The sequence below is a fragment of the Cebidichthys violaceus genome, unplaced genomic scaffold, assembly GCF_023349555.1.
Source record: "Cebidichthys violaceus isolate CVI_PGR_0920_01 unplaced genomic scaffold, fCebVio1.0.p SCAF_334, whole genome shotgun sequence".
NCBI lineage: Eukaryota > Metazoa > Chordata > Actinopteri > Perciformes > Stichaeidae > Cebidichthys > Cebidichthys violaceus.
Window position 1 is genome coordinate 20936 of NW_027176522.1, and position 23358 is coordinate 44293.

The 23358-nt window shown below is 45.1% G+C and overlaps 1 protein-coding gene across 1 annotated transcript in view; it reads right to left on the bottom strand.

Annotated features, from left to right (window-relative positions):
* Window positions 1-21159, bottom strand: part of LOC137883589 (kelch-like protein 29) — a gene marked incomplete at both ends in the record, with an annotated part of 37080 nt that extends 15921 nt beyond the window's left edge. The window contains 3 exons of the mRNA XM_068725128.1: window positions 5104-5284; window positions 7122-7304; window positions 20961-21159. Coding sequence (XP_068581229.1) covers window positions 5104-5284; window positions 7122-7304; window positions 20961-21159 — 563 coding nt within the window. The remainder of the gene's footprint in view (window positions 1-5103; window positions 5285-7121; window positions 7305-20960) is intronic.
* Window positions 21160-23358: the final 2199 nt, after the last annotated feature.

The following is a 23358-nucleotide window of genomic DNA, read 5'->3' on the forward strand; positions in this document are numbered from 1 at the left end:
CAAGTTAAAAACCTCCGGAACTCGACTGCTCCCAGCTCCCAAAATTCAGTGTCAGTGATTAGTGCAGAGAGCGGAGACTGGGGTAAGCCCGCTACAGACCTTTGAGTGTCGATTTGGACCTCCTGCCGTTCCCAAAGAAAGGCTGCATCCTAGTAGCTTTGAGATGGCTCTGATTGAAGACATAATTGTGAATGTGGGTGAATTTCACGGTTAGGAGCGTGAAACCCTCAGTGAGATGGATGGCGAGATGGGGGGGGGGGGGGGGGGCGCGAGAGGGAGAGCCAGGAAGGACTGCAAATGAGGAGCCGGGGAGCCAGAGCGGCGAAGGTGAAGAGACCTTGGCCCGAGGCCCGGCAGACGGATACGTGAAATCAAGGCGTGTGCACGGAGGCATACATATGTACATGACATATACTCGAGAAGCAGTGAGTACGGGAACACGCGAGCGTGCACGGCGAAAATGCAGACGCACGCAAAAAAAGAAAAAAACAAAAAGAAAAAGATTGTCTGCGTGTGTAAACAATCTCCGCATCAATCACTCTGTGAGCGGAGCAAATCAACTCTGGCTGTCGCACACGTTTCATGCCATTCCCCAGCCTTCAGATGCAATCCCCACCAGCCATCTGCATATCAAACAAGGCAGCCATTCACATACACTGACTAATGATTTCTGAATGTTATTAGGCTTCTATATTACAACTACGCTTCACACCGGCGTAATTCCTCCTCCTCGTGCTGAGGCGTCAAAAAAAACCAAAACAGGCTGGAGTAACAGTTCCCTTATCTCCACTGGCCAGGGTTTAGTCCTGCTGCGGACTGGCTGCCTCCCTGTTGGAGTCTCTGCTATCTTTAGAGTTTTTGGCCCAACATTACTGAGCTGCAGTAGAGCCAACTGCATCTCACAGCAGAGCAACACCTGCCAAATCTGGTGGTTAGCTACAAAATAAAGGATCAGCAATTAATGAGGCTCATTTATCAAGGCAGATATGAACAAATGCTTTCAGGAATGGCCTGAAAGTGATAATCACCAAAAAAAAAGGTGTTTGAGCTATGAGATGATTATAATGATTCATACGTGACTTTATGATCTTCTTCAGTGAAAATGTGAAATTTAAAGTGCTTTCAAATGTATGCAGAAGCAAACGTCAGGCACTCGTGCGTAGGAGCGGGAGCAACACCAAGGTTATATAATAAGCCTTTATTTAGTTACATCGCTGTCCACATGAAAAAGACTTCACCAGGGTTCAAAACTCAAGAAGATGATGCGTCAGTTTGATTGTTTTTACGGGGAATATTGTTCTCAAACTGGGTTTAATTATAAGATAAACAATTGTGTCTTGTTACAAATAAACTAATTCAACGAATTCAATTATATAAAGTCCTGTTTATGAGTCTTATCAAATAAACCGCTGTTGTTAATCTGTCGAGATCTTTCCCAAGCCGCTGAGATTGCTTTTGATTTATAGCACCTGTCTTTTGAGTTGATTTGACAGACCAGCTGCTTGTTGTTGACAAATCTCCAGAAGTGTCAAAAATCCTCCTTAAGCCTTGAAATAGCTCATTCTTCCACAACAACACAAGCGTTCATATTCAGGTGCGAAACCCTGCCCCTGCTGTCTCCTTCACACCGTTTAAATATCTATAATATATATTGGAACATGTTACTAATCGGACCTCAGTCCGTCAGTTAATTCAGTGCATTAAATCATGAATTCTATTACCAAATGATTTCTAATGACCCACTCAAAACCCAAGTTGAAACAAGGCTACAGTAAGTAACATTTACTGACGGTAAATGTTACTTACTGTAGCCTTGTTTCAACATTCACTGACGGTAAATGTTAAAACGTGGGGTAGCACAAATGGAAAAGGGTCAGAACATTAGCTAATTTACTCAGTAATGTTGTTTACACAGCAAAATCTATCACAAGTTTGCTAACATTAGCTAACACTAGCTAACACTAGCTAACACTAGCTAACATTCGCCATGAGCTTCTGTTCATACCAGGCCAAGCTAACACTAGCTAACATTAGCTAACACTAGCTAACACTAGCTAACATAAGCTAACATTGGCCATGAGCTTCTGTTCATACCAGGCCAAGAGAAACCCTGAACGTATTGAGATAAGTGAAGGTAGTATTGATGCTTGGTCGGCGGTCTAGGTTTCCCCTTTAGCGTCAGTTTTGGGCATGTCTGGGACGGTGCATCAGTTTCCAATCCTTACATGCGTAGCATCATTTCAAAATAAAGTTCTGTCTTGACAGGAAGCTAGGTTTAGGCAACAAAACCACTTAGTTTAGGTTTAGGAAAAGAGCATGGTTGACGTTAACTTGACTGATTAATAAATGAAGTGACTTTTGATTGATTAACAAGTTGCGTGACTAATTGTCAGCGTTTGCTTTTAGTTTCACATGGGAAATGAACAGCTGTCTCCTAGACAAAAGTGTTTTTTGTCTCGCTTTTATGCACCAAAGTTGTCTAACCCTCACCCTCTGCTCTGTTGAGGGTGGATGTGATGGAGGATTCATGTGATTCTGTCAGTAGGTGGGATTTTTCAGCTCTTAAGCGAGACTCACTGGTGTATTTTTTTGAAGTCTACGACAAAGATCACCATTTACGCTGTCTTTGTTGTCACCTAATTTCTTCACTGTTTACATTCCCACAGAGATAAATAACACTTGAAGTGATGTGGAATGATTGAACGGCTCTTTTTTTTTTTTTTTTTAAAGAAGGGTTTCTTCAAGCGGTATTGCTCAAAAGGTGTGAATGTGCATTATGGCTTGTGGAACAGTTCGCCACATTGTCATTTAGTCCTAATGAATACCTTGTTTTAAAAAAATATATTTTTAAGTAGACAATGCTGTTCATAGCTAGTAAATAATCTACAAAACTATGAATGTAAATTATGCATAAGCCACCACAATAGTTCTGCTTCAAAGAAAAGATGTGCTTTCTCTGCAGAGAGGCACATGCAGACTGATGTCTGAATGGCTACACACGTCTCAATTAAAGATGTAACATTACCAGCGGCGGGGTAATTTCCTCCTCGCAACCCAAAGTTCAGGGTGAGGCATTTTCTGCGGAGAATATTTCTGATACAAATTCAAAATATGCAAAATGCTAAATATTTCCAACCTTTACGGTGCCTTTCGCTATCCCCCAGTTACAGCTGTCAACCTCTTCACATTAAATGCAGTTAGATGTTCTGGTCTCCACAAAAGGTGCATGCAGCTCGCACTGCCAGCTGATTAAACTGCAAATCATCAACAAAGTCTGTGGTCGAGGCATTCACAGCGGGTCAACAGAAGAAAAACAAAGGTAGACTTCCCATATAAACCATTTTAAATGGAAATCTGAACCAATGAATAAAGCATTGGTAATCATTATCCTAAAAACTATTTACAGAAAAACTTGGCATTTCGACTTACATACATTAGCGGGCACCAAGTTATTAGAATATCACACATACATCCCTCTATGTGTCTGTGCCCTCTCTAAAAGCACAATCCTTTATGTATTTATGTATTTTATTCCGAGAATAAAGAGTCTTTTTTAGACCATCTGACTCAATTTTGACTTTCGCTCCACATAGTGGTTTCTGAAAAAGACAAAATAAAAGCCTGGGTTGCTTAGAAACAAGCCTGTTTGACTGCTCCCGACAATTTGGCCTGAATAGCTTGAGAGACCCGCTAGCTTTTTACATAAGGCTGCCGAATATGACCCTGACCTTGTGTTACAAATGGTTCGCTTCAGCCACAGCGCCATGCAATCGACCTCCTAACTATTAAGAGTTCAACTATTTCGTTCGGCGAGCGGGGTTATTTCCCCCAAGCCGGTGCGGCCCTTCCGAGAGTGCAGCGCTCGGCCGGTAATATGAACCAGAAGAGGCCTCTGACGGTTTTCGTAGGAGAGGCAAAGTAGGTTAAGGTTTTACAATGCCGATAATTGAGTCCAGTTGTCGAGGGCCTCCGGAGAAGCTTCACGATTGCACAAAAAAAGAAAAAAAAAAAAGACACACACGAGGACGCCGGCATAGAAACGCATGCAAACAGCATCGCACGGTGAAAACGGTGATCTCTGCGAATGCCCCCAGATGCAGCGGCGGCTCTCAAATTAAGCAGCTCAGAGACAGAGGAATCAAATGCGTTTCCATTACGGGGCAAATATTCTATCTGCCCCCCCCGTCATAACGACACTGTATGGCAGCATTACGGGGAAATATCAAATTAGGCTGTTTCATTTGGAGGACTGTTGTGCATTGCGAGCCGCTTCGGAGATCAATTGAGCTGCTAGGTAATGAGCGGCAGCGGCCTGCTCTAATATACTCGGTAATGTTCTTTTGATTGCTTTGGTTAATCTCGCTCTGCCGTGCAGGGGAGGTATCCCTCTCTCTCTCTCTCTCTGATGAAACTCACTCCTCAGCCCAGGTTACAAGGAAAAATAAAAAATAGGGAGCAGTGTTAAAAACCCAATCGATGTGAATGAAATGATTAAATCTTGACGATCCCTTTTCATGTTCTATGCCACTAGGGATTCATTAGAGTCCATGAGAACACGGTCTATACAGGTTTTAAGCAGAAGTTTCAACAAATACAGATAAAAGAATTAAGACCCGGCTGAATAGGCCACAGCGGACAACCTTCAAAATGAAGTGTCGATGAGTGTGTCGATGCTGAAGTGGATGGAATCAGACGCGGTACACCACTCTGCTGTCTGAAAGCAAAAATCCTCACACTCATGCACCACTCAGAAAGACGTGAGAGGCGCTCCGTCGCCGCACAACAACACTCACAGCTGTGACCATTTAATATGCTCCGGCTCGGATTCATTCCTCTGCACCTTTTTTTGCTCTCGCGGAAAATGCTAACAAACCTGTCCAACCACTTTTTGCAATATGCTGCGGCGCACAACTGCATGCCGCACCATCTGCCGCGTCTCGCTGCGCAGCGTGAATATTTATTTGCTCAAACTGGATTGCTCAGCATCCGTCGAGATTTTTTTTGCAGAACCGCGAACGCGTGCGACGTCAAAGCGGTGGCCAGCTGGGAGCCGCCGGAGGTGTCTGGAGACGGGCGCCGCTGATGATTTTAGGCGACTCTTACCTCTCCACGTGGTCCAGGTTCCCCGACACGCCCAGTCCTCCGATGGTGTAGAGTTTGCCGTCGTATACCAGGCTGTTGTGTCTGCAGCGGGGCACGGTCATCCGGGACACCAGATTCCAGTTGTCCAGCAGGGACATGTAGCACCATACATCAGCCAACATCACACCAGACTCTGTGCCCCCTGAAACACATAGGTAAAGGGTCATTAAAGTGGGCAAGTGGGGTGATTATGAAGGTGTTTCCACTGGATGAACCATCCCAGGAAACCAAGAACCTTTGAAGAAACTCAAGAAGTTCCGCTCCTAAATATGCTGTGCTTTTTTTCAGAGATTTAAAAGAAAACCGGACTGAAAGTTGTTTGCCGCCGGGTTGACTAGTCAACCAGCCGACCATCAAAACTGCACTTGTTTGAGCTCTCTTCAAGGCGGCCCCGTTAGCTGTGCAGTCTGACATGTAACACCAGCCGTGACTCAGTGACCCAGCTCAGAGTGTTAGGAAGGTTACAGACCGGAGCCTGTTGATTGGCCTGCTAGAACACCTCTGATTTCCCCGCTGGCTGTCCCGACTCCCAGCGGACACATGCATACCTGTTCCAATGCCCAAAACACAAATTTACATTTATATGAAAAGAGGGAGAGGAAAGGTGGCACGCAGGACAAATCCTGCTGCATTTCCACCGTGCAATGTCAAGGTCTGAGTACCGTGCAGGATTCTCGCACAAATGGACCGAGGAGGGAGAAATTCAGTCTAGCTCTGGAGGAGCAACTTAAAGGTGTCTCATAGAGGGAGTCACGGAGTGCACAGCGTGCCTCTATGGAACAAAATAACCCTGCAGAACACTGCAGCAACTGTAAAGCCAACACAGAGGGAAAAAAGTAAAAAAATAAAATAAAAAATAAGCTCTAGAGAAGGTAAACAGGAGAGACATTCGATACAAAAGGACCCTTCTGAAAAGAGAGACATCAAAGTTGTCTGCATTGTTGGTCAGAGCTAAGATTTCAAAGCAACAGATGAGTAGGCGATTGAGGGGCGGCCATCCTTTTAAAAAGGAACAAAAGGTCACAAGAAGTTGGTGAGGCCCCTGGGTCGCTCCACTTTGTTGAGTCAGTTTTGTCATGAAGAGAAAATGTCCTCACTAAGACTTCATGAATGAAAGACCTTTAGCAAGATTCAGTTCGATGAAAAGGGAATTCATCAAAAGGAGGTCAGGAGCAGAAATCCAATGGTTTGATTTCCTTGATCTAAAACCACAATGTCTTTTTGCCTTGAAAAAAAAGAATTAGCAGTGATGAAACTGTGAAAAGGATTGTGTTCATCACCTCTACACGTCAAGCCTGATAACTTTGGGTAAGTGTTGTTATCATAGTGAGATAAGAGTTGACAGCCATGCTAGCAGCTCTGGAGGCTCTAATGATAACTCTCAATGACGATGTTCATCAGCATGCTAACGTTCGCTAATGCTAATACTTCGCTAATTTGCAAACACATGTACAGCTACGGGTTGATGTCTTTAGTTTTGCAGGTATTTAGTCATAAACTCAAGCGTTGAAAAATAAAATGCTATATGACCTGATGATGGCACTAGAGGAAAAGCCAGAGGATCCCCAAAGTTATTATAATTCATCGTCAGCGGAACATGAATGTCCGTCCAATCCATCTAATAGTCGTTTCACTAAAAACCACAAAGGTAGGATCAGCAAAATCAACCCGATGTTGCATGTAGGGCAAGTTATTGTTGTATTATATCTTTTTTAAATCTATAGAAGACATTTTGAGGCCAACGTTCGTGTCTTCGTTTGACTGAATCATATGACGACCGACTTTATTTCAACGAAGACTTACCATACCAAACCAAAAGTTAACGTGAACCGTTCCTGGATGCAAGGGATAACCTTTCACTGCTGCAGTGAGATTAACTGATGGCATCTACTGTCCTCCTGCTCTGCGCCGCTAAATGACTGCGACGGGGGGGAAAAGCTACAATTGTGCCGCTGGAGCGGGGGGGGGGTTTAGCTCACCTGACAGGTAGATGTTGTCTCCCGCCGAGATGACGCTGAAGAACTCGCGGTCGTAGAAGGGCAGGCTGGCCAGCGGGTACCACTTACTACTCTGGGGGTTAAAACAGGTGACTGCTGTCAGGGAGCGCTGGCTCATCCCGATCGCCTGGCGCCCTCCCACCAGAACTATCACCTCCGCTACACCTAGAGGATAAAGGAACGGGAGGAGGGTGGAGGAGGATGATTGGGGAGGACAAAGGAAGGAAAGAGATGGGAGAAAGCAGGCCATCAGGGACGGTTTCCACCAGTAAATAAGAGCCAAGATTGAATCAAAGCCTCTTTGAGACGCCCCCAGTGCTGCTGTAACTAAGAGGCATTATGTTTTGTGGCACGTGTGTATATATATATATATATATATATATATATATATATATATACATACATATGATTTGTCTTTTATTCGTTTAGGTTGTAGAAAGATCTCTTCACCAATAGATATCATTTTGTATGAAGGGTTTGCAAAGTAATGTCATGCTGACAATTTGAAAGGGCAGAAAGAGACAAAGACCCATGTTAGCAACAGTTTAGAATAGAATAAATCACCAGGCATTGGTAAAATAAACAGGAAGCTGGACAGGTTTCTGTTTCAGTGTCAAGTGCACAACAATGCCTATAACAAGCTGGAATATCAACTGGAGTGTTGCTTAAGCAAAGCTATTCTAAAAAACGTAATAGAAACAGAAGGTTAGTGTAGAGCTAGCGCTATTGGAAGATCAGCCGAACATTCGGTGGACTAATAAATCACAGTTTAAACCTCAAACTAATTACTGAGAAGACTCCAAAGGGCCCAAAGCAAAAACGGCTCCACAAAATCTCCACAGCTCAAAGCCCATCGACTAAACTTCTCTTTTCATCTTTTAATTTGTCTTCTTCTTTTGGAGCCAAAAGTATTGTCAAAAATGTAAATAATAGAGAGGTGGTGTTGAAACTTTTCACAGAACCTTGATAGTCAGCGTGCAAACGGACAAAACGACAACTAGCCGTACATTATAAGTCTGCTGTTTTGAATTCAGCGAGACTCGGTTTGTCCCTGAGTCAATAAGCTTGTCGGTGGAAATGCAAAACGGAAAAAGTTTCCTCTCGGTCACAGGAAAACTACTGAAGTAAACGGGAAAGTATAACTCAATTACCGAGACCGATGGGGCTGCCGTCCTTCCTCTACATGTCCACACACACACACACACACACACACACACACTCCCACAGTGAAACATACACTGTGTTTGAGCGTTGGCATAAGAGAATCGCAAAATCAATAGGCGAGAATCAATCTGTGTACATCTCCACGAGGAGATGCGTCTGGACTTGTGTACACACACACACACACACACACATGAGCTGAGGACCTAGTGTGATTGAGAAGATACTTGAGACACGTTCAGCACTCATCCCTATTGCTTCTCAGCCGATCTCTGCTCTCAGACGCACACACACACACACACACAGACAGACACACACACACACACACACACACACACACACACAAAACACACACACGGGGAGCTGCTGGATAAAGACACCAGTGATCCAAAACACACAAACAGGTTGGCGGGCTGCCACATGCGTGTCTCAGGTCCTCTCAGTCTTCAGCAGCAGGCTCCAGTGAGCAGGCAAGACGACAGAAATGAGCTGTGTGTTTGTAAGCAGGCGGGAGGGAGGAGGGAGGGAGGAGGGAGGCGAGCCAGGGAGGGAGAGAGGAAGGGGTGAGGAGAGAAAGAGAAAGAGGAAGAGAAAGAAAGATGGAATGGAAAAGATGGAAGTGGAGGGAAGACTTATCTTCAAACATTCCAACCCAAGGCTAACCACTGGTTCATCTGCTTGGATCGATACATCCATAGGCGGCTGTCTGTTTCTTTCACTGAAAGAAAGTATCCCCTTATTTATTTATTTCCAACTCTTAAGCTTCTATTTTTCTTCCAAAGCCGGTAAAACAGAGAGTTTGTTTGTTTTTTTTCTCCAGGATGAGAAAAAAAAGGGTAAAAGAGGAGAAAGATACAAAAAAAAAAAAACTACAATGGGCTTTGGTGAGTCTGAGCAAACAGACAGAGCAGTAAGCACTGCCTCAGACATATCGTGGACATACAGCTTAGACTTAGCGGACAGCTTAGAGCTGACTGGCTCTTTTCCTCAGCGAGATATTTACAAGAACGCCTTTCCTCTGCGTAGGACGAGAAAGACGGCTCGAGGAGAAACTGTGACAGAGTCGCTGCGAGGATGAAGGTACACGAGCTTAAAAAGAAAAAAGGACAAATCGGGAGAATACGCGGAGGGCGTGGGAGCCGTGCGAGTCTCCGCCCCTTTCTGGCAGCGAGTAAAAAAAAAGGTGCGCAAACGTGGAGCGCTTGAATTCGCGTCCATCACGAGCTCGTTTTCACAGCTTCATGGGAATCGCGCCCCCGGCTCAAACGGCCCTCAAGACCTTGGGTATGCAGCTAACAAATGGGAGTGTAGTTTTATAAGACAGTAGCAGCTACAGCAGCTGTTCTTTGGGGGGAAAAAAATGAAGTGAAAACAGGCTCTTTGTCTTCCCTCTCATGAGCCTCCAACCATTCCTACACACACACACACACACACACATTAATTATATTGACTTTGCTCTGCTATTGTTTCTTGCTTGTGATTAGTTTGCTGCTATTGCCGTACGTGTTTGCACTCCATTTCTCTTCATCACACGCAGCGTTTCAACTTTATTGGATTTTAAAAAGTCGGACCGTTTTTCCCCTCCGCTTTTACAGGATTACATTTTCATCTCTTTTCATCTCCTTTTCTTACATCTTTTTAGCCGTTTCACTTTGTTCATATTGACTGCCTCAATTAAGTTGTCAAAGTTTCAGTGTCCATGTGTGAGCCAATTTGAAGTTTTCCTTTTCCCGTGTGCGCGTCAATCAATGTTCCACGGTTTTGTTGTAATATCTGTATGGATTCGTGTTGTTCAGGAAGAAATAAAAAGAATTCTATTCCGTCTTAAAACATGGTGGACGATGTACATGTACTACTAATGTTCCTGACAAAGTAAACATGAGAAAAAAGGACTAAAGAATGTTTTTCCTCATAGAAATGTCTCCTTCTTGAACCCCCACTGTGTCCAATTAGGCCTGCTTAAGCAATTCTACATTCCGCTTCAACGCGCCGAACTGTGTGTCTGCGCACACGCAGGTCTTCATGATCACCTCCTGCATATGTGCAGGGTTGCTCGTGGAGCTTTCCGCTCGGCCGGACACGTCAGGGAGAGAGAGTCCACATCTGTGCGTCGAGGCTGCAGCGGAGCTCTGACCCCTGAAGCCCTGAACACATTCACAAGCTAACACGACCCAACACCGGCCTGTCAGAACGCAACAAAACAGAGAGAGCGGCGCCGCTGACGGGGGAGTCACGCCATCGGATCAGATGGTTGCGTGGGTGTGTGTGTGTGTGTGTGTGTGTGCGTGCGTGTGAGCTTTTTTTCCCCCCGAAAAGGAAGCCTCACAGGGACGGCTGTCAGTCAGCCACAGGTTTGATGGGAGTTGGGTAGAGGGATGAAGGGATGGAAGATCGAAGGATGAAGGCGAGCGGTTGGGGATGAAGGGATAACCAAGTCTTGACAGCTCATGTTTTTTTTTTTCCCTGACGGAGTTTATACCCGTGGCAGTTTGGGAGGAAAATGTCTGCTTCTTCTGATTGTTACTGACCTTTGGTTATATTTCGGGTATATTTTCAACCTGTCTATATTCAGGGGAAAAAAAACAAAACATTCGATCGCAACTTTTGAACGACTTACCCTGCTTAGAAGGAACATACATGAGCAAATACATAAATACAGGAAGTGCCTTGTTTGCAATTAAATTCTTTCTCTAGTCCTGTGTGCCGACATTTACCACTAAAGCCAGGCAGCAACCTCCGTTTGTGAAAAGTGAAGCCAATGCAGAAGGGCTTAAACTAAAAGCATCATTTCTATTAGTCTAGTAGTTATTTGCAAAATGTCTGGTTGTATAGAAAATGACTCTACTTCTCTCTTGATTTATTCCCTCAGTAAACATTGTAAACATGAGTTTATGGTCTCAATCTCTAGTTTCAAGTCTTCTTCAATACAGCATGATGTTCATTTATTAATGATGGTCCATTTAGAGTCAAACAGACCATAAAGCAGGGGATGCTTTAGGGCGGGGCTACACGGTGATTGACAGGCCGCTACCACGGCGTTGTCCATTGGCACTTTTTTACGTACATGTAGCCATTTTAATCCCTTTAAATATTAATAGACACATATTGACTACTGCAGCTTTAAGAAATGGTCCATTAGAACATCAGCAAACACACATGAGTGAGACAGGAGACAGGAGACAGGAGACAAGCGAGGCAGCGTGCACTGAGCGTAAACAAAGAGTACAATGGAAGCACCTGGACAGAGCCCTGTATTAAATCTCTCAGGAGGAGGCTTCAGTCATCGCAGGCTGTGAGTTGTATGGCAAAAAAAAGAAAAGAAGAAGAAGCATGTATTCTGAGGAGCGGACAGGCTTCTGTAAGTGCTGAATCTCAAATTGAATTTGATGCCCACCCGCAGAGCATGATGCGCACACACGCAAAAATAACCCACAACCCCCTGGCAGTATCTGCCTATTGCTTCCGCCCAACTCGACTTCAACCAAATGAAACCGATCTGCGACAGGAGCACGCCGCCCATGTTTTACCTCATGCAAGAACAAGCCGGATTCTCACTGGACACACACACACACACACACACACACACACACACACACACAAACACACAAACACGGACGTACAGTGACACCAGAAGAAGGGAGGTTGATGGAAAGATGAAGACAGAACGGAAAGATTCTGTCGCTTCCTCTTCCCTGCTGCCACTCTGGCTCTTATCTCACCTTGTTATGTGTCTCCTTGCTCTCTGCCCCATGCTGTGACCCTGCTTTCACTATTCATCCTCTTTTTTTTTTATACCCCGAGGCTAACGCCTCCCTCTCTTCCTCCATCTCTCTCTCTTTCTCAACCTACGGGAGTCTTTGCTCCATCTCTATCCCCCCTTTCTCTCTCTCTCTTCAAGTCGTTCCTTCTGAAAAACCCCAGGAGTCGTTGCACTTTTTCCCCCAATATACTCTCCATTTCATCTTCCTTCACTGCGTCCCCCCCCCCCCCCCCCCCCCCCCCCTGCACCTTTTACCTCTCGATCGGCTCTCCGTGAGCTTCCTTTAACCAGCCGCGCTTCGCTCCGGTTAAAGTCAAAGGGACATTGCGGGGGTTTGGGTTAAAGTGAGGTTGCAGAGAGATCCACGCTGACACCTTGTAGTTACTGAGCGCGGGCTGAAGTGCCTCGCTGAAATGCATGTCATGTGCATGTGTGAGAATTGTCTTCCCAGCATTAGATGCCCTTGCCTTTAAGTGGTTCGTACTACGACAAACACCCGCCCCCCCCCCCCCCCCCCCCCCCCCCCAAGACTTTCATTCTTTATTTGAGGAAAAAGTCGACAAAACAATCTCACCTCAAGGTCCGTTTAGTAACTGTTTTTGGGGCTTTCAGTCACATCCCATGATCTTCATCAACGGCTGTTAAGCCAACGTGGAGGAGAAGTCCATAAAGTGGTTTAAACTAAAGGAATTTGCGGATTTTGCTGTCTTTCAATTGGCTTTAACCCATAAATAACTAACCGTTCATCGACTAGACTAGTCAGTCGCCAGTAAAGGTAACCAGTAAAAAGTTCTAGATTTGTTCAGTGACTCTGGTCATCCAGATGTGTTCCTTCCTGTGCCAAACAGCTCTACAGTGAAGTAGACAGGAAGTACGATATATCAGTGGCAGTGATCTCTAATTGTCTCAGCGATGAAAAGCATCTCCAACTTCTCCGCTTTCCTCATTTCATAGCACATCTTCGTCATGACTAGCTTCAAACAGAGAAACCCGTGAAGGTGCTTAAAGCTCTTTATGAAGGAGTACGTCGCTAATAAGACAATAAGAGTTTGAGCTCCGCTTCTCGTTAGCGTTTAACTTTATTATTATTGTCGCGGAAGGAAACTCGGTTGCTTTGCAGTCAGCCATTAAACACGCAAATCACAGGAATCACAGGAATACACAGGTGACAGTGAAAAACAAACATCTGGTCTAGTCCTCGTGAGACAAACGGAAATAAAAGCGTCAATGTGTGTGTTAGTAAATGTGTCGCATGTATAAATATATGTGTGAATACATTCATAGTGCTGTATGACTGAGGGAAAGCTGGTGCAGACTTTGACTCGCTGGGTATCACGAGGCACAGCGACACCAGCAGTCTGTCTCTCAGGGCTCAGAGCCATTCATATCTCACTGCTGGTCCATAACCATTTCCTCTTATCTCAGCCGCTTCTCTCTAATCTCTCTCTCTCTCTCTCTCTCTCTCTCTCTCTCTCTCTCTCTCTCTCTCTCTCTCCCTAATCCTATGATTTCTCTCCCAGGGTGTTAATTTGCCACGGTGAGGATCAGGGAGGCCAAAGGCTCTCAAATAATGTCAGGGTCCAGGGATGTGCGATGTGTGTTATGCTTGTGTACAATTTCAAGTGTGTCTATGTCTGTGCACATTTTTGGATGTTTTTTCTCTGCACTTCAGTGATTGGCTGGTATACTTCCAATTAGTTTGTTTTATTTTTTTTTATAACGGCCTCAAATGACTTCAAACTATGTTTAAAGGGTCAATACACTCAGATGACTGACTCACACATCCTTGTCTGAGATTTCCACCTCCGCCCGGATACAACGACAGTGACGTGATTAGTGGTCTGTGGCGCTCGCAGCGTCCTAATTACATAAAAGAAACTGCATTGTGTCTCTCCAGAAACAGTGTCCTCACTACTCAGTATGATCCACACACCTCACAGTTCATGGTTTTTTTTTTGGTGGAACTACTTTCTACCAGAGAAACTGTTCAGGGTTTATTCTGTGGAGTTTTCCAGAGTAACTGGGACACTGTCACCGGAGAGAGATGTTTCTGTTGAATTTTTTAAATGTAATGCTTCAATGCTGCGTGAGCAGGAAATCTCATTTCCCCTCTCACGTATTGAAATCGGGCAGGCGACACAAAGCAAAACCAGAGACGGATACGTCAAAACCAAAAATCTATCCAGCACGGTTAGACGCAGCAACAATAGGAAAGCAACGGGATGTTCTGCTCTAAATTGAACGGATGACCCGTTTAAACTTCTGCAGTATTTTAAATCGTAAACATTGTGATTCAATAGATGCAGGCACACATGCAGCCGCAGTCCAAACAACCGAATCTGCACCATCAGCACATGCGATGATACAGCTCTAACCAGGTGTCTGCTGAATATTGGATGAGGCTGAAGCAGCCTTCCAGCCCTTGCAGCAGGTACGGCAGGTCAGAGACGCCAGATGTGCCGCGAGCCACCTTCCTGCAAATGCTGCTCGCTTTGGGTCCGAGCACCAAGTGGGGCTCTGGGAAGAAAACCAGTCATGTTTTGCAGACTGCGGCCGAGGCGATCGCCTGTCAACCCCCCGACTCCGTCGCCCTTCTTTGTCTCCTCGGTAGCTCAGGCTAACAGTAGTCACCAGCTGAAAGGTCAAGTGGACGGAAACCTTAATTTTGGCTGCAGCCCCTGCAGACATTCAGACCAGGGGTTATCAAATCTAGATTTACTGCCCCGATGTTACATTTATGAGCCGAGATAGACATGTTTGCTCGAGATTTCACTGATAAGCCGGCGGAATATCAAAAACTCACACTCCCAATTCTCCTGTGAGCGGCTACATTCAACTTTCCCTCTCTTCTCTCTCTGCTGCTCGGTCGCTCCGATTCTTTCTCCCTCCCTCTCTCCTTCCCTCAAATACCATCTCAGGCTCCAGAAATAAAAATCGGAAGAGGATCCGCTGAAGGGCACTCTTCACATAGAGCGATTAAGACATTTCTGGCACATTCTCCTGCATCCTGCTTTTCCAGTTTGAGAGGTGAACCAGAGTAATCTCACGCTGCATTGGCTCTAAACGACAAACCAGGCTGAATAATTACACAGAGCAGGACAATAATCAACACAGTCCTGACATAAAATCAAAAAAAAAAAAAAAGAGAGCTTATAATTGTCTTTCCAAACTGCTGACAGCTTCCCCGCCGCGTTCGCCTCGCTTAATGGTTAGCGTTGAGGCTGTGCAGCCAGAGAGACGATCACAGACAAATTCAATTATTCCATGAAAAAGAGCCACTGTCAGTGTTGACGAGGAATATTTGAGAAAAGTTGAGGCGATCAGCGAGACAAGAGTGTTAATCAGTCCTGAGCCAGAAGCAGTAGGTGGCAGACTACAGAGGGAAGACATCTGATGATATTTTATGCTCTCCTTACAAGGTGTGAATCTCATTCTCCTTTCTCTGCGGCGGCGGCGGCGGCGGCGGCATTACGGCCGCTCTCCAAGGAGTCCGCTGGCTGGCGGAGGTGTGAATGAGTAGATGAATGTCACGCCTACGGGCTTCGTATGGACCCCACAGAACAGCCCGGTTTTATTGTCTCCAAAAAATGTGGACGCAAGCCAAGCCATTGTGCTGGCTGATAAAATGAAATCCAGCCATTTTCCGACCAGCACGCAACCAGCACAGGCTTTTTTTTTTTTTTTTTTTATTTGGCTGCAGGATGTAAAATGACCAATAACGTTTAATATCAACATTTCCAACATGCTCGGGTTGTGATCTCAGTTTTGAAGGAAAAAATAAAAGATCTTGATGTCTCGAACTTTAAACTGAAACATCTAGTGAAAGGAATGATCACATAGGTGCAACACGTGTTCGTAAACACCGGAGTGAACCTGCTGCAAGCCTGAACTCTTATCTCTGCTGCTGCTGCTGCTGCTGTATTATTATATTGTGATTCTTGACTTTTCCGCCTTGAGACACATGAGCGCTTGATTACAGACGATCATAAAGTGGACGTAAAGAAAGACAAGCTGAGAAAGAATGGAGCTTCTTTTTTTTTTTTTTAGGATTCCTTCCTACAGCACAAGTATTTAAAGATATAACAATGTGTAAGTGTGTGTGTGTGTGTGTGTGTGTGTGTGTGTGTGAGCGAGACAGAGGAACAGTGTGAGCTGAGCTGGACCCCTGCGTCTCCTAGTCATTACAGCTCATTTGTCTGAGTGCTATTCCACTTGGCTGGGTTGAGTTAACAGTTTGCCCTGGCGCTCTCCTCCCTCCTCCGAGCCGAGCACAGCGACACATGTGGAGAAAGGGAAATGGGAACACAGTGTATGGGTTTTTTTCGGTTTTTTTGGCCGCTTACACAAGCAGCACGTATACCGAAGGGAACTTTCCTCTCGCACACAAACACAAGCATAGAGGTTATAAATCAGAGAGCATCTTACGACTTAAGACAAAAAAAAAAAAAGGTTTGCGAGTAAACTACCGGCACCAGCGGCTGTTTAATCCCCACGATCCCCCGGAACGTCTAATGACAGCTAATCAGATGCACATCCCCACTCTAATTAACCAATTAGCAGCTAATGGATACACATACAGTACGCAAAACACCGTGGATTCATTACGAGTCACTCGTAGATCTCACTTTACCCAAGACTCTTATTTTCTGGCCAAATGAGGAAGACAGCAGGCTGTTAACAGAAGACATCAGCCAGCCACCACCCCCCCCCCACCCCCCCACCCCGCCTGCCTACCCTGGAAAGTTCACAGCTGCAGCAGGAAAATGAGGTATAAGAATGACATGACGTAAAGATAAGTATCCCTAAAGTTAGTGCACACAGTATGTTAAAACAACAGAAAGATACAATAATGCCATCTGTTCATTCACGCAAAAACCCGATGCATACTGAGTTTAAAATTTAAAAGTTTATATTTGAAAATCACAGAGAGCCTATTTCTATGCTGAATATCTTTTTTGGCTCCTTAATTAGCATCTAATAAAATTAATGGGCAGAGCATCCACTCAGTAAAAAACGCTCCAGAATGCAAACGAGGTGCAAAGTGAGACGGAGGACGGTTTCATTTTCAGTCAGCGAGGCAACTCAAAAATAAACTTTATATCAATGGTGGTTATTCAAATTTGATGACTCTTGCCTTGTCGTAATTGAAAAGAGCGTCGTCCAAATGCTTTCCAGCGCTGTTATACGTGTATTTTTTGTTTTGTTTTTAGTCAAACAATGCAATGACTGGCCAGGACCTGTCAAGAGTGACTGATATAAAAAAATCAACCACCAATAAAAACTGGGCTATTAAGTAAAGAAGTAAATTACCACAATGCAGCACAGCGGGACTCTATATAAAGAAAAAAACCTGGGAAAACAAGACAATTAAAGGGTGTGTGGAAACCATCTGGCTGCTTCTATTCAGCGGCAATAGAAGGAACTTTTTTCAGAGCTTATAGCTAATGGGGCAAGTACTCATTAAGATGTCGGCCTTTCTGTTAAATTTAAAAAAGTTCACGCTCTTCCATCTTACGAGCACATTGCCGAGTGTGTCTTCATAGACCATTAATATTCCTATTAATGTTTTTTTTTTTACTCGTGACATGATATATGAGCTTAATATCAACATTTTGCCAGGTTTTTACCACCATACTGTAATATTAAATCAATATTTCTGTATAAACAACGGATACAATTACTTCGTGTAATGTGAAAGGTGGAGACCCTGCAGATCCCCCTCGGTTCTACAGAACCTTTAAGCATCCGTTTGACTAACTGGTTTGGTTTTATGGAACTTAACCGCTCTAAATTCAGAAAGTGAATCATTGTCGGTTGGACAGAAACACAACACAAGTGAATGCTAGCTTTGCCAGACGTGTAAATGACCGATTTATAGCTAACACGCCCGCCATAGAAACTTTAGCTGATAATCTGTCAATGCTACAGCAGGGGGGAGTTGCTCTAACAACTTTCACAAGTTGTTTGTAGTTCAAGAAAGTAAACTGGAGCATTTTAGTTGCCTAAAAATGTTTCATTCCACCGTTTCATTAGCTACCCTACCGTGTGACTTCTGGTTGCAAAAAAACAAAAACAAGATGGCGACGGCCAAAAAACCAATATGGCAACAACTGAGATGCTCTTCTTATATACAGTCTATGGGCTGTAAGCAGCAACCGGTTAGCTTAGCTTCAACAAGCTAACAGCTGTGTATGAAGGTAACAATCTAAAGCTCACTAATTAACACGTCATTTGTTCCATCCTGACAAAAAAAACAAAGTGTTTCATTCTGCCAAGATGTCAAACTCTTGTCATCTTAATTCAAACATGCCAGTTTTTGTCATGCGTTATCATTATCATTCTTATATTATATTTATACATTGGCCTCAGTAATGTGTTGGCCCTTTACGGATGAATGCTTAGGGAAAACCTGCACGGTGAATAAAACCTCTATCATCGGATTCAGACGTTTAAGTCTATAGCTGTGAAAGGATGTTAATTAAAAATTTGTCTCACAAGGGTAAATAAAATTTCAAGGCTTAGAAAAAAAAAAAATGTAATTCAACTCACATTCATCACCAGTAAAAAGGCTGAATGTGTGAGGCACTCAGGCATGTGTCCGTGCACGCACGCACACACACACACACACACACACACACACACACACACACACACTGTGTGCACGCAGACACACCCACTATAATACACTCACATATGCAGGCGACTCACAAGTTCACAGATTGACTGTGCTCAGCAAGAAGTGCTTCACGGATGGCAGTTTTCCTTTCTTTTTCCGCCTGACAGAGTTATCAACCGAGCTCAGGTGGTGCCCCATCTGCTTGCTCAGATTTAAAATACACACACAGACACACACACACACACACACACGACACACACACACACACACACACACACACACATACACAGACACACACACACTTACCGCTTACACAAGTAGACACATGCTCAAGGAATAAACTCAATCAAATGTCTGCCCTTCAAATTTCATTCCTGATCCCCCTGGCTCCCCCCCCCCCCCCCCCCTCTCCGACCTCATCCTGACCTCTCCTCCCGTTCTCATACGTCTCTTCTCTTTCTTGTCCTCCAACAGCAACCTAGAACTCTCTGCTTTCGGTCTTTTTCGCCGTCCTGCACGTACGTGCGCTACCCTGCAATCCCGGTGACCACGCACCCCGCTGTGCAGAGCCCACCCTGTCCAATGCAGCAGATGGCTGAGCGACACATGGACGACGCTCAGGCATTAAAAAGGCCTACAGAGTACGGTCAGACCGTCGAGGCACATCCGCATTCATCCAGACACCAATCATCAGAACCGACAGTTTTACACCGCAGATCAAATCCTCCGTCCAGATAGTCAGTCATAATGACAACTGCAGCTTTAAGGGAGTTCAAAACTTGATCGGAAAAAAAACGTACATATATTTCCCCCTTCACTGAGCCAATGGGGGCCGTAATGCATCATGAATGTATTCATCCCGGCAGCATTTATGCATTTAAATATTTCTGTTGTACAGAGCCACGGGCTGCTGTGAATCAATATACACTTCAGCATGCGTAATGGGGCTGTATGACGCCTGAGATATGCACATACCAAACGCTGTAAAAATGGTCCTCGACAGAAAAAAAAAAAAAAAAAACGCTTGGAGAAACTGCTGAGAACAAGGAGAGACTGCTGGATCGAGGGATGAGTAATGGGACGATGCTGAGCGCGTGTAATGCCACAAATGTCTTTTTCTCGAGAGGCAAATGATTCTTTATGAAGCCCCGTGCGACTGCATCACAGGTAATTACAGAGTTACCAAAATAATGCAAGTCCCCTCGATGTTTGTTTACTGGCAAATAAACGCATCGGCTGGACAACGGCGTTGGCTTGTGAACCGACCTCTCCATAAAGTGCCATTTGTTAGGCAATTATCTTTATTCTACCAAGCAGAAAATAACTTGCGTGGAACGGTAAGGTGTGCTGGTGCGAAGCTCATAATACCATGCAGACACTATAATTAGGCAGCTCTTTACAGGGGGAAAGAGTGGGGTCCTGGCCGACCTGAGGGAAAAAATCTAACGGCCAAAAAAAAAAAAAAAAAAAAAGCAATTTGCAGGCGCCTTCCAATTTCCATGAATGATTCTTTGAATTTAACGATGTAAACAAACACGGTCTTCAAATGGCCCGGACACCGGCGGTGGTCAGACGGTGAATGGTTGGCTGCTTGCTTTGAAATGGATGACGGACCTGTCTGTGCCTGGCTGGTGTTAGGAGTGTTGTTGTTAGGAGATGTTTACGGGCTGGGGTTTGCTGTACAAGAGACTGGGTTCAGCAGCCCGTAAAAAAAAAAAGCCCCGGGAATCCGTTGTGGTTTCGAACCCTTTCATGGTAATCTCAACCAGGTTTGGCTCAGGCAGCCATTTGTTTGATTATGGGAAAGAACAACCTGTGCTGACATTTGGAACTACGACCCTGTTGCCCCAGCATGTACCTTTTTTTTTTTAAAAGTATTTTAAACATTTGTGTGGAAAAAAAACATTACGGCGCTTTAAATCATTGCTTTCCAGTCGTGGGCTGAAATCAATAGAAGGCAGTTGCAAGTCAGGCTCTCCTTGCGGGGACCTGACCTCTCCGTCGCCCCGTAGCAGTAAAATATGATTTGAAATATGAAAGATATGTGTGTGTGTGTGTGTGTGTGTGTGTGGGTGTGTGTGTGTGTGTGTGTGTGTGTGTGTGTGTGTGTGTGTGTGGGTGCATAGATCCTGGCGATGTGTTCTGGTTCAATTACGCTGGTGGGCGGCAGATCATGTGGCTGTCGCCTTGCCCCCGGGTCACGCGGGCCAAAAGACGCCGCTCATCAGTTCATCTCTGCTCTACGTGTGCGAGCTCGTGTGTTTTTTTGTTGTTTTTTTTTTACCAGCGGAGAGCCGCGGCCGGGTCCTGGGCGTCTGCATCTCTTGCCGCGCGTGGGGCAGCATGTGGTAGCGCTTGGCCTCGTTGACCAGATCGCGGCACGCCTCCGACGACTTGATCAGCTCCTCGTTGTCCACCACGTTCAGCAGGTAGGACGGGTGGATGAAGGGGAGGCGCACCGCCGCCAACAGATCTGACAGAGTCTGAGCAGACGGACGGAGAAGGGGGGGGGGGGGGAAGAGAAGGATTAGATGCTGAAGATGGCAAAACAGTGGCAACAAAAATATAGAAACAAAAAGCATACATATTAAAACTTTGTTTGCAGACATTTAAATTAATTACGAGCGAGTGAAACTGCCAGGGATGATCAAAGAGCTTCTATATGAACAACGTAAAACAAACAGCGCACTAACACACACTGGATCACTGTCAGTAAACACATTCTCTCACATCTTTCACAAAGAACAGTTGGATTATCTCCCAACCTCATTAGACATGTTTGTCTTAATAATATCATCGACGGAGAACGGAAAAGCAACGCTGATGTTTGATAAATGCCTGTGCCGTTGGAGTACGAAAGCCTGCTAGTAGCAGAGAGACCATTAGATCAGTTACAGTCAGTGTCAAAGCTTCAGCTCAACACGCTGCATGTGTCACTATTTCTATTTCTACACTTGTGCGGGGCGAAAAGGGCCAGGCAGGGATGGGGAAAAAAAACAAGAGTTTCTTTTATGTAAGCGCCACGACGGTGGATTCCCTCTTGTACAACATAGAAACAACTCCAGAGACTTCTAATTCAGTCATTAAAACGCATTCATCACTAAACAAGAAGTCACAAATGACATTTTTTTTTTTTTGTGCAAAGTTTTCGTCAAGAGCCGCTCACCAACTCACTTCCATTTGGGTTTGCGCTGCGAGAGCTGGAACGAGGCAGCGGGGGGGGGGGGGGGAATCTCACCGCTTCCACCTTCTGCTTCTGATTTTTTTTTTCCCGGGCTCCAAATTAGATGTTACACACGGCTAATGTTCTTCTGCAGCTAAATTCAGACCCTGGTTCTGGTTAATCACGAGCCATTCAGGCCGGGAGACGATTCCAAAGATGCCGCGGCAACGTCAAGTTTTAGGATCAAAGAAAAAAAAATCAAAATAAAGACTAGATTTCACACAATCTCGGCTTATAATTGGCACCTTTCTTTGGCTTTGAGGTGTCTTTTGAGGCGAAGGATTGATCGTCGCGATTAAGCTTTCAGGAGATTTAATGTTGAAATGATGAAAATCCTCAACTGTGGCACCGCAAATATTTATCTCTGTGTACTCGCTTGTTCCGTAGCTCGGTGTGCACACACACTTTACATGTGCTTGTACTGTATAGGTGTTCAGCCACAGAGGTAGGACAGGCTGTTGCCATGGCAACCTTGTCTATAGCTCTGGCTGCTGAATATTTCTCTTCCTTTCAGTGTATGTGTGTGTGTGTGTGTGTGTGTGTATATAAGCGTGTGGGCCCCTCTGTACTCCCGTGGGAGTCTCATCTATGCCGACAGTAAAAGCTGTAAACAAGCTTGGACGGAGCGACAGAGAGCTGGCTGGAGATCGACCCCTTTGACCCTTCGGCTCAGAGCGATTGTGGCGGCGCCGCGCCGGTGAGAGCGACAAACAACAGACTCAGAGAAAACATCATTCAAGGGAGAGCAAATAATAAGCTGACACTCGGCCTAAGCCTCTCCCTCTCCCACCTGAGGCCTTTTTTTTTTTTTTTTACTCCGGCATGTGTCCCATTTGTTTTCTGCCGATGTCCGGGCGGAGGAAGGAACAAAGTGGGAATGGCGTGAGAAGAACGGGGTAGGACAAGAGAGGACCGGGGATGAGGGAAAAAAGGAACAAGACAAGAAAAGACAAGATGAGCCGAGAAAAGTAAAGTTGAAGGCAAAAAAGGAGAGGACGGGAGAGAGGACGGGAGAGAGGACGGGAGAGAGGACGTGGCGGTTCCACGGCACTCAGGAAATCTGCTGATGACATCTCCTCTCGGCGAGCACGCTCGGAGCGCCGAACGCCGTCCTGCAGATGGGACTTTTTGATTTTTTTTTTCTCCCTCCTCCACGAACGTACACAGCTTACAGTTTATCAAACAAACAGCTCAATACCCACGTAAACACTGGGCGGTCGCTCCCAGCGCAAACGCAGCAAGACGGTACAGTGAAAGCCAGCTATTTTGGCATCCCGAGATATTTTTTAAGGGAAGAATCACTATCTCAGGAGAAGATACTAATTCCAATTAAAGTGCTCCCATAGTGGGAGATTTGCCCCAGCAGTTACTGAGCCTTGTCACACTCAGATGGAGGTGTCTTAATCTTCAGGCTTACTGCACTGCTTTTATATTAAAAGCTACTTTTCTCCAGGTCTGC